Source organism: Oncorhynchus keta, chromosome 28 (assembly GCF_023373465.1).
Source record: "Oncorhynchus keta strain PuntledgeMale-10-30-2019 chromosome 28, Oket_V2, whole genome shotgun sequence".
Classification (NCBI taxonomy): Eukaryota; Metazoa; Chordata; class Actinopteri; order Salmoniformes; family Salmonidae; genus Oncorhynchus; species Oncorhynchus keta.
In genome coordinates this window covers 29,114,621-29,128,621 of record NC_068448.1, presented here as the reverse complement: position 1 = coordinate 29,128,621, position 14,001 = coordinate 29,114,621, and the positions used below count along the sequence as shown (strand labels likewise).

Sequence of the window (14,001 nt, the reverse complement as noted above, 5' to 3'; positions counted from 1 at the left end):
ATCATTGACACTGAGGGGATGTTAGAGACTCACAGTATGAATAAGTGATAACTTGTTTCTATGCTTTATAGGTTGTGTCAAACTAAAACCTCCTTGGCCTGAAAATAAATTAAACCTCACAAACACTTAGTTCAGAGCACTCAATTCAATGAATGAGACATTTGAAACCCAACAGTTTGAGGTGTAAGTGGACTACTCAGCACACAAGATAATTTTGATGGGTGGGAATACGTTTCAATTATATCATCAGCCCTATAAATCGTATATGGTAGCCAAATAATGAGAAGACGCCTTTAGTACCTCCAAAGCTACACTTCACAGCGCTAACTATCACACACCCCCCTTATGGGGAATCAATGCATGACTAAGTGAAAACTCTACTTATAGTGAGCTCCAAATGTATTGGGACAGTGACACATTTGTGGTTTTGGCTCTGTACTCCAGCACTTTGGATTGGAAGTGATACAATGACGTTAAAGTGCAGACTGTCAGATTTAATTTGACATTTTAGGGGACCAAAATTATTGGGACTTATTCACTTATATTTGTATCAAAGTAGTAAAAAGTTAAGTATTTGATCCCATATTCATAGCACGCAATGACTACATCAAGCTTGTGACTCCAAATGTGTTGGATGCATTTGCTGTTTGTTTTGGTTGTTCCAGATTATTTTGTGCCCAATAGAAATTAATGGTAAATAATGTACTGCGCCATTTGAGTCACTTTTATGATAAATAAGAATATAATATGTGCCATGAACCCTTCTACATTAACTACGGATAATACTGAATGAATAGTGAATAATGATGAGCAAGAAATGTACAGTTGCACAAATATTATACCCCCAAGACATGCAAACCTCTCAATAACAGAAGGTTAGCATTTTTGGGGGAGTATGATATTTGTGCGTCTGTAAGTCATTGTATCATTTCAAATCCAAAGTGCTGGAGTACAGAGCCAAAACAAACAAAATATGTACTGTTTCAATACTTGGAGCTCACTGTATGTGGACTAAGTGAACATTGAATTTAAGTTTAAGTTAGTATTTGCCCCTGAGTGAAATGAGCCAGCACTCTTCTCCCCCACCCCCTCTCCCAGAGCCTGTGTAAATGTCACATGTGACACGGTCACAAAATGACTGACATGGTGGTTCAGATCATCATCATCATCATCATCATCATCATGGGTGGTCACCAACCTTCCCACCAGTATGAACCAGGGGGAGCGGTCGTAGAAGGGATCCTGGCCGTCGCTGAAGATATCCGAGCCCTCCTCGGTGCCAGCGTCTGAGCTGGTGTCGTCAACGAACGCCTCGTCATCCAAGTAGTCCGACATCTCGCTCTGTCGCTCGTCCGCCAGCTCTGTGATGTCTGAGTCGGCCGTGGAGAAGGTGGGTGAGGGCGTGCGGTCGGCCAGCCGCTGCTCGTTGACGCAGCCATGGAAGATGGGGGAGCTAAGGTGGAGGGAAGGGTACAAGGGGAGGGCCGGGAGGGTGATGGGATGCAGGGAGGCAAGCAGCCAAGTGAAGTTAACAATGGAGAGAGTTATAGTTTGGCTTGAGTAGATTGTACTGTAATGTGAAAGACTGACTTGAAGGTTAAAGTCTGTCATGGTGCACAGTTGGAGAGGGATACACTGGTCTCATTTGGTAGAGCACGTCGCTAGCAACGACAGGGTTGTGGGTTTGAGACCAGTACGAAAAAGTTACATGTATTCAGTCACTACTGTAATTTGCTCTGGATCAGAGCAAATTGCTAAAATATATATTGTTGACACTGTCCATATTGATAAAGTTATGTGAACAAGAGAAACAGCATTTGAATTATAAGAACAAAAGCTTACTTACATTTGTTAGTAGTCTAGTGTTAACTTTACGACTAGTACTAGTCTTATTTAACTGAAACACTACATCACAGGAAACACAAACAGAATTGTTACAACAATTGTTTTTGTACAAAAACACAAGGCGTAGACATAGTGGTTAGTAACAAAACAAGGACATACTGTATACATGAAATGACATTGATAAAATTAAAGAAAAATAAATAAAATCACCAAATGAAAATAACAAATGAAAAGTGAAATGCTGTAAGGGTCCAAAAAAACCAAAACCACATCATAAGGGCACAGAATGTCCGCTATCAACATAAAACAAATGAAACGTGCTTATTGAAAGATGTGAAATAATTAAAACATGAGGCTATAAGGACAGAAAATGAAACAATCCAACAGCACAGACATAAAAATGAATAATGGAATCGCAGAAGTGTAAATGGATTCCATTTCATGAATGATTCATGAAAGCTCCTCAAAACAGCTGAGGGTATCCGTCCACATAACAAAACCAACCGCTTTGATTTTGACTCCATAAAGCAACTCTTTTACATCTAAAATACCCAACCAAAGACAGCAGAAGTGACAAATAGAAGCCTAACAAGAAAAATTGAACAAAGGAATTGTTTGAGCCAGTGTTGTGTCGTACGTACCTCCCCACCAATTTGAACCAATGAAAGCGGTCATAGAAGGGGTCATTTCCAGTCAAAGCCCCCTCGTTGTCGTCCTGATTGGAGGAAGCCATTTCCCCGGCGCGGTCGTACATCTCTCTCATCTGGTCCAGCCTCTGCCTGCAAATCACATCAGAGTTCCACTTAGACCACAGTTTCGCTTCATTCCACTGATACTGTTTTCCCATCACCCTATTGTGCCAACCTGAACAGTACTGAACTGCCGTGGATATTTTCTCTCCACCTTTTCCTTTCCAGCACGGTCCACAGCAGCAACTATGGTATACGAATGTGAAACCAGGCCAACGCGTTAAAGCTTGGCTCAGTTCTGCTTAGCCAAGTAGTGTGAACAGTTCATTATTATTCTAACTTTTTAACCGTTATTTTGTCAACGAGTCATGTTAAGACCAAGGTCTCTTTCACCCAATACATCTAATAAATATAGACTTAGGTTACATCAGAGGGCCAAACAACCTTCTGGTAGAGAATGCAGTCGTGTACTAAACTAGTCGCCCGTAATAAAACGAAGAGCGCTATGGTAAAATGCAGCGAACGGCTTTAATGAAGTGGCAGCTGCGTTCATATATAGAACATGTCGCCATAGTCTCAGCTTTCTTCTATAGGAGGCCATTTTAAATTCTCAGCTTCTTTATTTTACATTTTAATCAATTTTTCTCCCCAATTTCGTGATATCCAATTAGTATTTAGTCTTGTCCCATCGCTGCAACTCCCATACGGACTCGGGAGAGGCAAAGGTCGAGAGCCATGCATCCTCCGAAAACACGACCCTGCCAAGCCCGCACAGCTTCTTGACACTGCTCGCTTGACCCAGAAGCCAGCTCCAAAGTGTCGGGGGAAAAAAAAACCTTCCAACTGGCGACCGTGTCAGAGTGCATGCGCCCAGCACGCCACGCAACAGCGCGAAGGGACAAGGACATCCCGGCCGGCCAAACCCTCCCCGAACGACACTGGGCGCCGCCTCATGGGTCTCCCGGTCTCCGGGCTGCGTCCCAGCCCGGGATCGAACCTGGGTCTGTTGTGACGCCTCAAGCACTGCGATACAGTGCCTTAGACTACTGCACCACTCGGGAGGCAATTCTCAGCTTCAAAACTAACTCTTCAATATGCTTTTTAAAAGACAGCTTTTCGTCTATCCAGATGATCAGATATTTGTAGTTCAGGACACGATCAATGTGGGCACCATCCAAAGTACATATGCTTAAAGTTATTTTTATGCGCTCTATTGTGTCCTGCTCTATTGTGTCCTGCTCTATTGTGTGCTGATTGTCAGACAGATTTTTTACCAATGGACTACCTTTGAATTAGTAGAGTGATCCACAGTATCGAAGGCCTTTGACAGGTTAATGAAAAGGGCAGCACAATGTTGCCTTACAATTTACAACATCATTTATAACAAGTGAAGCAGCAGAGACGCTGTGACCTGGTCTAAAATTCGACTGATACATTTCAAAGATAAGACCTTAGCTGAGAATTAATCAAGGATTCTAACATTTTAGCTCGGCAAGAACGTTTTGTAATAGGGCGATAGTTATTTAGGTCACAAAGAGTCACCACCTTTGAAGGGGTAGTACATGGGCCACCTTCCAAACCTTGGGGATAGTATCAGATATAATCGTCAGGTAAAAAATATGGGTTAATGATTCTGCAATCAAAAATGGAGGACAAACATTTTAGAGCCAACTCAACTCAGGCCCTTGAATACAGGAGACCCTAAATAAGTGCGTAACAAGTTGTGTACAAACCCGAGGAGAACATTTAAAAAAGTTTATATTCTTATTTAAACAGGGATCCATTTTTTTGCAGTTTGGTATCTCTAATACATACTATGGGACAATGATCTCTGACAAATGCAAAAACTAATTCCATATGCAAAAACATTATGGGGGTTATTTTCACATTTATAATCGTGGGTTTTGAGATCAATTGAGTCAGGTTAAAATCAATGCACATACACTTTAGTTTATCAGATACAGCACCAATATAACTGGAGTGCTGATCTAGGATCACTTTTGCGTTTTAGATACCAATGAATAGTATATGGACAGGTGTGACTTGATCCTAGATCAGCGAGCGTTGTGAATATAGGCCCTGTACCCTTTACCATACACCTCCCTTAAGAATGCAAAGAGGGATGGCATCACGGATATCATAAGTGGGCATGAAAATCAAGGTAAGCTGTGGCAATATCATATGAATCCAAATCAACTCAATGCAGGAAAGTGAATTGAAACCTGTGTAATTGATCATCTTAACATCCAAAGTAATGGGCAATTTCCAGTTTTTAAACTGAATTTCAACCCCCTTTGCTAAAATGACTGTAGCTGACCCAGGATTGACCCCAGAATCAAATAATTTACTACTTTAGGAGACCAGGGTTGTTTGTGTTCATTAGGGACTAAATGGAAGAAAATGGAGAGACTACCTAGAATTGCCCAATAAGAAACACTCATTTTAATTTTCTGTTGCAAAACGATTTTGCTACAGTGTGCCCTAATGAACATGACCCAGGGTCTTACTTAAGCTTCTCCAGGGACCAGTAGTGCGTGGCGCCATTCTTCAGGTCCTGTATCTCAACAGCCACCACGGTGCGGGGGAACGGGCGTGAGTCGCGCTCCTTCTCCAGCTCGGGGGGCGAAAGCTCCGGGGGAAGTGGTGAGTACAGGGTGTCCGTCAGCAATACGAACTGGAACTGCACCTGAAAGATGGGCGAGGTGGAGAAGGAGAGGTCAAAAAGGAAGGAGGGGGTGGAGTCCTGCCTGAGGTAATATGTTCAAGAAAAGAATGCCAAAGGGCATAAATAATAGGAGAGTAGAAGCTTGTGATAAATAAAGAGCAGTAGGAAACCTGAAAGTCCTTTCCCCTCCACGAGCCTGCTCCTACAACCTGACATGTCTATACTCAGAATGGAAATCACAAGCTCCTCTAGATCAGGAAGACCATGTGTCCCCCCCCCAAATGGTACCCACTTCCCTATATAGTTCACTACTAGGGGTCAAAAGTAGTGCACTATGTAAGGAGCCATTTGGGACTCGCTATACAGACCGGCAACAGTACGGTGACCGCAGGCTTCTCAGATTCCATATTTGCGTCCCAACTGGCACCCTATTTCCTTTTATTGTGCTTTTCTTTTGACCAGGGAGCTCTGGTCAACAGTAGTGCACGATAAAAGGAATAGGGTCCATTTGGGGCGCATACCATCTCAAAGATCAACATCCATAATTTGAAGGGTTGTGTTCAGCATTTTCTCCTCCTATCCTCTTCATGGAATGTATTGTTGCGATTGATTGATACTCATAAAACGTGAGTAATTTGAAACATTGTGATGTCCTTCCCTGTGACATCATCTCATGTACAGTACCAGTCACAAGTTTTAGAACACCTACTCATTCAAGAGTTTTTCAATCTTTATAAAATGTTATACATTGTATAATAATAGTGAAGATATCAACACCATGAAATAACACATATGGAATGATGTAGTAACCAAAAAAGTGTTATCAAAATTTATTAATTTATATTTGAGATTCTTCAAAGTAGCCACCCTTTGCCTTGACAGCTTTGCACACGCTTGGCATTCTCTCAACCAGCTTCATCAGGAAGTCACCTGGAATGCATTTAAATTAACAGGTGTTCCTTGTTAATTTGTGGAATTTCTTTCCTTCTTAATGTGTTTGAGCCAATCGGTTGTGTTGTGACAAGGTAGGGTTGGTATACAGAAGATAGCCCTATTTGGTAAAATACCAAGTCCATATTATGGCAAGAACAGCTCAAATAAGCAAAGATAAATTACAGTCCATCATTACTTTAAGGCATGAAGGTCAGTCAATCCAGAAAATGTCAAGAACTTTGAAAGAATATTCAAATGCAGTTGCAAAAACTATCAAGTGCGATGATGAAAATGGCTCTCATGAGGACCTCCACAGGAAAGGAAGACCCAGAGTTACCTCTGCTGCGGAGAATAAGTTCATTAGAGTTAACTGCACCTCAGATTGTGTACCAAATAAATGCATCAGAGTTAAAACAACAGACAACATCAACTGTTCAAAGGAGACTGCGTTAATCATGCCTTCATGGTCGAATTGCTGCAAAGTAACCACTACTAAAGGACACCAATAAGAAGACGACTTGCTTGGGCCAAGAAACACGAGCAATGGATATTAGACCAGTGGAAATCTGGCTTTTGGTCTGATGAGTCCAAATGTGAGATTTTTTGTTCTAACCGCCGTGTCTATGTGAGACTGAGAGTAGGTGAACGGATGATCTCTGCATGTGTGGTTCCCACCGTGAAGCATGGAGGTGGTGGTGTGATGGTGTGCTTTGCTGGTGACACCGTCTGTGCTTTATTTAGAATTAAAGGGACACTTAACCAGCATGGCTACCACAGCATTCTGCAGCGATACTCCATCCATCTGGTTTACGCTTAGTGGGACAATCATTTGTTTTTCCAACAGGACAATGACCCAAAACACACCTCCAGGCTGTGTAAGGGCTATTTGACCAAGAAGTGCTGCATTGGATGACCTGGCCTCCACAATCGTCCGACCTCAACCTAATTGAGACGGTTTGGGATGAGTTGGACGCAGAGTGAAGGAAAATCAGCCAACAAGTGCTCAGCATATGTGGGAACTCCTTCAAGACGGTTAGAAAAGCATTCCAGGTGAAGCTGGTTGAGAGAATGCCAAGAGTGTGCAAAGCTGTAACAAAGAAAAGGGTGGCTACTTCGAAGAATCTAAAATGTATTTTGATTTGTTTAACCCTTTTTTGGTTACTACATTATTCTGTGTTATTTCATAGTTTTGATGTCTTCACTATTATTCTACAATGTAGAAATCCCCCTGAATGGGTAGGTGTGTCCAAACTTGACTGGTACTGTAAATATGACATTGACTTGAATTGGGATTCCCATTCTAGTAATTCTATTTCTATGGTGTACATTGACATTGTGCTCAGCGGATCAGCACTCATCTACCACTTTCACCTATCCTGCGTTTTCACATAAATGCAGAGTACATAGAGAGGAGACAGGGAGAAGAAGCTACTTAAAACTATTGCTATGCAGCCATTGCCTCAGATATTTTGAAACTAGGTGTGTATGCGAACATCTCCCAACACCAATGGACATGCGTTTCAGGAACCGGACCAAATTTGATAGAATTTTGTTCAGAATATAATAATATTTCTCAATATTCAATATTATTATTAAGAGTTTAAATAGGGTTTTTAAACTGAATTGGAGTGTATACTGTGACAATAGTTACCTTCTTCTTTAGTTCGACACTGATGGCGTTGGCCTCCTTTAGGTAGACCGCATTGCCCCACAGCTGGTCGCGGAGCGAGGTGAACTGATGGTACCGCCATTTTCTGAAGGCCCACTGCGCTAGCTCAAACTCATGCTGTGTCCAGGGCACTGCAGGGATCGGGGATATTGTCAAAGAGTGGCAAATATATTCAAGTCTACACAAGAGACACACACACAGAGACATGCACACACACAGACACACACAACTCTACGTACACACGCACACACACACACGTTAAGTATTGTTCATGGGTTCAATGTTGGGGGGTTGTTTTGGACACTAGTAAATGTATGTGGTTGTGCTGGTTAGGAAGACTGGAATGTTTCATCATTAGTCAAAAGACTGTTTTACTTGGAGTTCAGTTACCTTGATCAATCTTTTCTGATGAGTGGGTGATTTCTATGGGCAGTCAACATGACAACACACATTTTGCTCATGAAAAGAACACACACAGGTGCAGTACAGGGCCACATTAGAAAAGTTAAATTTAACTCATTTAAATGGCTTTTTGGGCCTGTATTCATGAAGAATCTCAGAGTTCAAATGCACAAAATCACATGGACAGGAGAGACCTCTTGCTAGATCAGCACTCCTACTCTGAGATGCTTGATGAATATGGTCCCTGGTTCATGAACAGTAGCGAAATTCTATTCCTTGTTCTATTCCATGATTGAAAGAAGAACGCACCCTCCTCTTCCTCCTCTTCATCTTCCTCTTCATCGGGTGTTTCCACAGCCAGTGAACAGGTCTCCACCTGTTTCTGAAGTTCCTGCAACTTGCTCTCATAGACCTGCACAGTACGGCAGAGGGCAGAGAGGAGAGAACGGACACCGCCCGTCAGCCAATGGACAGACAGGAAGGGAGGACAGAAGGTGGGCCAAACCCCCACCACCATCATTGACAACAACACCACAACCATGACAGAGCTAGCATGTCTTGCGGGGATCAAGACAGATGGTTGCCCGATTCACCCTATAGGACCAAACAAATTATGCTGGCTCAAATGTTTCCTTTTCGCATTATATTTTCCAGCAACTATGGTTGATACCCAACCAGGCCAGCTCGGTCCTTGTCTGCTTGGTTTAGCCCTTCGTGTGAACCAGGCTAATGGGGAAAAGGGATGAGAGGGGTAAGCTTGAGTCACACCGTCGATTTTCATGAGATACATTTCATATTCATAACCATTTCATCGTCTAACCTAGCAACTGTAATGCTAACACAAAGTGACAATTGAAAGAACATTCATTTTACACTCAAACTGATTCATTAAAGTATCTAAGAGGTTGGTAGTTTGGAGAGGTTGGTTGAAACGGTGCCTAATGTCATCCAATGAGGGGTGTCGTTCATGCAGGAGACAGTTGTCCCGATGACATCATGCTTTTTGTTCAGTGTCTTCTGGGGAACAATGTCGCCTTTCATATCACACACACACACCCTCTGCACTACCCACCAATAGGCAGACACAGACTCAATGTTGGATGTTATACTGTAATGAAAACATGAAGACCAAACTCTTTAGTCCTTTAAAAACCAGCTCTAGAATTGGTTTCCTATTTCGCAACAAAGCATCCTTCACTCATGCTGCCAAACATAACCTTGTAAAACTGACCATCCTACCAATCCTCGACTTTGGCAATGTCATTTACAAAATAGCCTCCAATACCCTACTCAACAAATTGGATGCAGTCTATCACAGTGCAATCCGTTTTGTCACCAAAGCCCCATATACTACCCACCATTGCGACCTGTACGGTCTCGTTGGCTGGCCCTCGCTTCATACTCGTCGCCAAACCCACTGGCTCCATGTCATCTACAAGACCCCCCGTAGCTCGCTGGTCACCATAGCATCTCCCACCTGAAGCACACGCTCCAGCAGGTATATCTCTCTAGTCACCCCCAAAACCAATTCTTTCTTTGGCCGCCTCTCCTTCCAGTTCTCTGCTGCCAATGACTGGAACGAACTACAAAAATCTCTGAAACTGGAAACACTCATCTCCCTCACTAGCTTTAAGCACCAACTGTCAGCGCAGCTCACAGATTACTGCACCTGTACATAGCCCACCTATAATTTAGCCCAAACAACTACAGTGCCTTGCGAAAGTATTCGGCCCCCTTGAACTTTGCGACCTTTTGCCGCATTTCAGGCTTCAAACATAGAGATATAAAACTGTATTTTTTTGTGAAGAATCAACAACAAGTGGGACACAATCATGAAGTGGAACGACATTTATTGGATATTTCAAACTTTTTAACAAATCAAAAACGGAAAAATTGGGCGTGCAAAATTATTCAGCCCCTTTACTTTCAGTGCAGCAAACTCTCTCCAGAAGTTCAGTGAGGATCTCTGAATGATCCAATGTTGACCTAAATGACTAATGATGATAAATACAATCCACCTGTGTGTAATCAAGTCTCCGTATAAATGCACCTGCACTGTGATAGTCTCAGAGGTCCGTTAAAAGCGCAGAGAGCATCATGAAGAACAAGGAACACACCAGGCAGGTCCGAGATACTGTTGTGAAGAAGTTTAAAGCTGGATTTGGATACAAAAAAGATTTCCCAAGCTTTTAAACATCCCAAGGAGCACTGTGCAAGCGATAATATTGAAATGGAAGGAGTATCAGACCACTGCAAATCTACCAAGACCTGGCCGTCCCTCTAAACTTTCAGCTCATACAAGGAGAAGACTGATCAGAGATGCAGCCAAGAGGCCCATGATCACTCTGGATGAACTGCAGAGATCTACAGCTGAGGTGGGAGACTCTGTCCATAGGACAACAATCAGTCGTATATTGCACAAATCTGGCCTTTATGGAAGAGTGGCAAGAAGAAAGCCATTTCTTAAAGATATCCATAAAAAGTGTTGTTTAAAGTTTGCCACAAGCCACCTGGGAGACACACCAAACATGTGGAAGAAGGTGCTCTGGTCAGATGAAACCAAAATTGAACTTTTTGGCAACAATGCAAACGTTATGTTTGGCGTAAAAGCAACACAGCTCATCACCCTGAACAAATCATCCCCACTGTCAAACATGGTGGTGGCAGCATCATGGTTTGGGCCTGCTTTTCTTCAACAGGGACAGGGAAGATGGTTAAAATTGATGGGAAGATGGATGGAGCCAAATACAGGACCATTCTGGAAGAAAACCTGATGGAGTCTGCAAAAGACCTGAGACTGGGACGGAGATTTGTCTTCCAACAAGACAATGATCCAAAAAATAAAGCAAAATCTACAATGGAATGGTTAAAAAATAAACATATCCAGGTGTTAGAATGGCCAAGTCAAAGTCCAGACCTGAATCCAATCGAGAATCTGTGGAAAGAACTGAAAACTGCTGTTCACAAATGCTCTCCATCCAACCTCACTGAGCTCGAGCTGTTTTGCAAGGAGGAATGGAAAAAAATTCAGTCTCTCGATATGCAAAACTGATAGAGACATAGCCCAAGCGACTTACAGCTGTAATCTCAGCAAAAGGTGGCGCTACAAAGTATTAACTTAAGGGGGCTGAATAATTTTGCACGCCCAATTTTTCGATTTTTGATTTGTTAAAAAAGTTAAATATCCAATAAATGTCGTTCCACTTCATGATTGTGTCCCACTTGTTGATTCTTCACAAAAAAATAGTTTTATATCTTTATGTTTGAAGCCTGAAATGTGGCAATAGGTCGCAAAGTTCAAGGGGGCCGAATACTTTCGCAAGGCACTGTACCTCTTTCCCTACTGTATTTAATTAATTTATTTTGCTCCTTTGCACCCCATTATTTTTATTTCTACTTTGCACATTATTCCATTGCAAAACTACCATTCCAGTGTTTTACTTGCTATATTGTATTTACTTTGCCACCATGGCCTTTTTTGCCTTTACCTCCCTTCTCACATCATTTGCTCACATTGTATATAGACTTGTTTATACTGTATTATTGACTGTATGTTTGTTTTACTCCATGTGTAACTCTGTGTCGTTGTATGTCGAACTGCTTTGCTTTATCTTGGCCAGGTCGCAATTGTAAATGAGAACTTGTTCTCAACTTGCCTACCTGGTTAAATAAAGGTGAAATAAAATAAATAAAATACGTAATATTTTGCGTGCTACAGCATGTATGTATGTACCTACTCATTCAAGGGTTTTAATTAAATGTTCTACTATTTTCTACATTGTAGAATAGAAGACATTAAAACTATGAAATAACACATGGAATCATGTAGTAACTATAAAAAAAGTGTTGTACAAATCCAAATATATTTTATGCATTTGAGATTCTTCAAAGTAGCTACCCATTGCCTTGACAGCTTTGCACACTCTTTGCATTCTCTCAACCAGCTTCATGAGGTAGACACCTGGAATGAATTTCAATTAGCAGGTGTGCCTATTTAAAAGTTCATTTGTGGAATTTCTTTCCTTCTTAATGCATTTGAGCCAATTAGTTGTGTTGTGACAAAATAGGGAGGGTATACAGAAGATAGCCCTATTTGGTAAAAGACCAAGTTCATAGTATGGCAAGAACATCTCAAATAAGCAAAGAGAAATGACAGTCCATTACTTTAAGACTTGAAGGTCAGTCAATCTGGAAAATGTCAAGAACTTTTAAAGTTTCTTCATGTGCAGTCGCAAAAACCATCAAGCACCATGATGAAACTGGCTCTCATGAGGACCGCCACAGGAAAGGAAGACCCAGAGTTACCGCTGCTGCAGAGGATAAGTTCATTTGAGTTACGAGCTTCTGAAATTTCAGCCCAAATAAATGCTTCACAGAGTTCAAGTAACCGATAGAAATACCTCCTTTGGTCTGATGAGTCCAAATTTGAGATTTGTTGGTTCCAACAGTCATGTCTTTGTGAGACACAGTAGGTGAACGGATGCTTGTGTGGTTCCTACTGTGAAGCATGAAGGAGGAGGTGTGATGGTGCGTTGCTGGTGACACTGTCTGTGCTTTATTTAGAATTCAAGGCACACTTAACCAGCATGGCTACCACAGCATTCTGCAGCGATACGCCATTCCATCTGGTTTGCGCTTAGTGGGACTATCATCTGTTTTTCAAGAGGACAATGACCCAAAACCCCTCCAGGCATTGTAAGGGCTATTTCTATAGAAGGGGAGAGATGGAGTGCTGGATCAGATGACCTGGCCTCCACAAACAACCAACCTCAACCAAATAGAGGAGGTTTTGGATGAGTTGGACCGCAGTGTGAAGGAAAAGCAGCCCACAATTGCTCAGCATATTTGGAAACTCCTTCAAGACTTTTGGAAAAGCATTCCAGTTGAGGCTGGTTGAGAGAATGCCTAGAGTGTGCAAAGCTGTCATTCAGGCAAAGGTTGGCTACTTTGAAAAATCTCAGATATATTTTCATTTGTTTAACACTTTTTTTGGTTACTACATGATTCCATATGTCATTTCATAGTTGTAAGGTCTTCATTATTACACAATGTAGAAAATAAAGAAAAACCCTTGAATGAGTAGGTGTGCCCAAACTTTTAACTGGTACTGTATATATATTTACCAAAAATGATATATGGGGGATTGGAAATGATGCAGACAATTACATTGATGGAAGCCACATTCTATCTGCAATATTAAAGCTGAACCACCCCCCCCCCCAAAAAATGTATCATCCCAGCCCTACTATACAGGGAATAGGGTGCCATTTGGGTCTCAAAGATTATCTTTATCCATGTTGAGTCCACCTACACAAAGACAAAAAATGTCTCTCCAATTAAGATAATACTTTTAAATATAATTGGTAATACAAGTAATTCTAAAACCTTTAACAGGAAACTACTCTTATTTGGATGTACTATATCCCCCCTTCAATCTTATATTGCAGGTATGATATGCTAAGATTTCATATGAAAAATCAGACTTTTTAAATACACTATCTGTCAAGGTGTTCAGTATGTTAAGATGGAAATGTGGTGATGGTATGTTCAAAGTATATCAATCACATAAAAATGATTAAAGTGAAAAACCTAAATTTCTCACTTCCGTTAACACCTGGAAAACCACAAGTTAAAGGTGTTTAAAAGGTAAATTTCTTAAAGTTTGAAGCAACAATTACTATCCTCAGGTCTAATAGAATGAATTCACTTTCTTTGGGAAAAACTTTTTTGAATATCATTATTTTAGACTGCACCTAGTTAGTGTATTTTGTAAAAACAAACCAAAAAGCACTATTTTG

General features: G+C 41.4%; 1 protein-coding gene across 10 annotated transcripts in view; it reads right to left on the bottom strand.

Moving 5' to 3' along the window:
* The window catches only part of kif1b (kinesin family member 1B), a 111,926-nt gene that overhangs the window by 26,069 nt on the left and 71,856 nt on the right, over positions 1–14,001 (bottom strand). For 4 of the 10 annotated variants that reach the window (XM_035740647.2, XM_035740650.2, XM_035740648.2 and 1 more), the window contains 6 exons: positions 8,513–8,615; positions 8,192–8,224; positions 7,784–7,932; positions 5,042–5,220; positions 2,487–2,624; positions 1,199–1,453 (listed from right to left, as the gene is read on the bottom strand). In XM_035740647.2, the coding sequence (XP_035596540.1) occupies positions 1,199–1,453; positions 2,487–2,624; positions 5,042–5,220; positions 7,784–7,932; positions 8,192–8,224; positions 8,513–8,615 (857 nt within the window). The remainder of the gene's footprint in view (positions 1–1,198; positions 1,454–2,486; positions 2,625–5,041; positions 5,221–7,783; positions 7,933–8,191; positions 8,225–8,512; positions 8,616–14,001) is intronic. The other 6 variants (XM_035740649.2, XM_035740651.2, XM_035740653.2 and 3 more) reach the window with 3 other exon arrangements.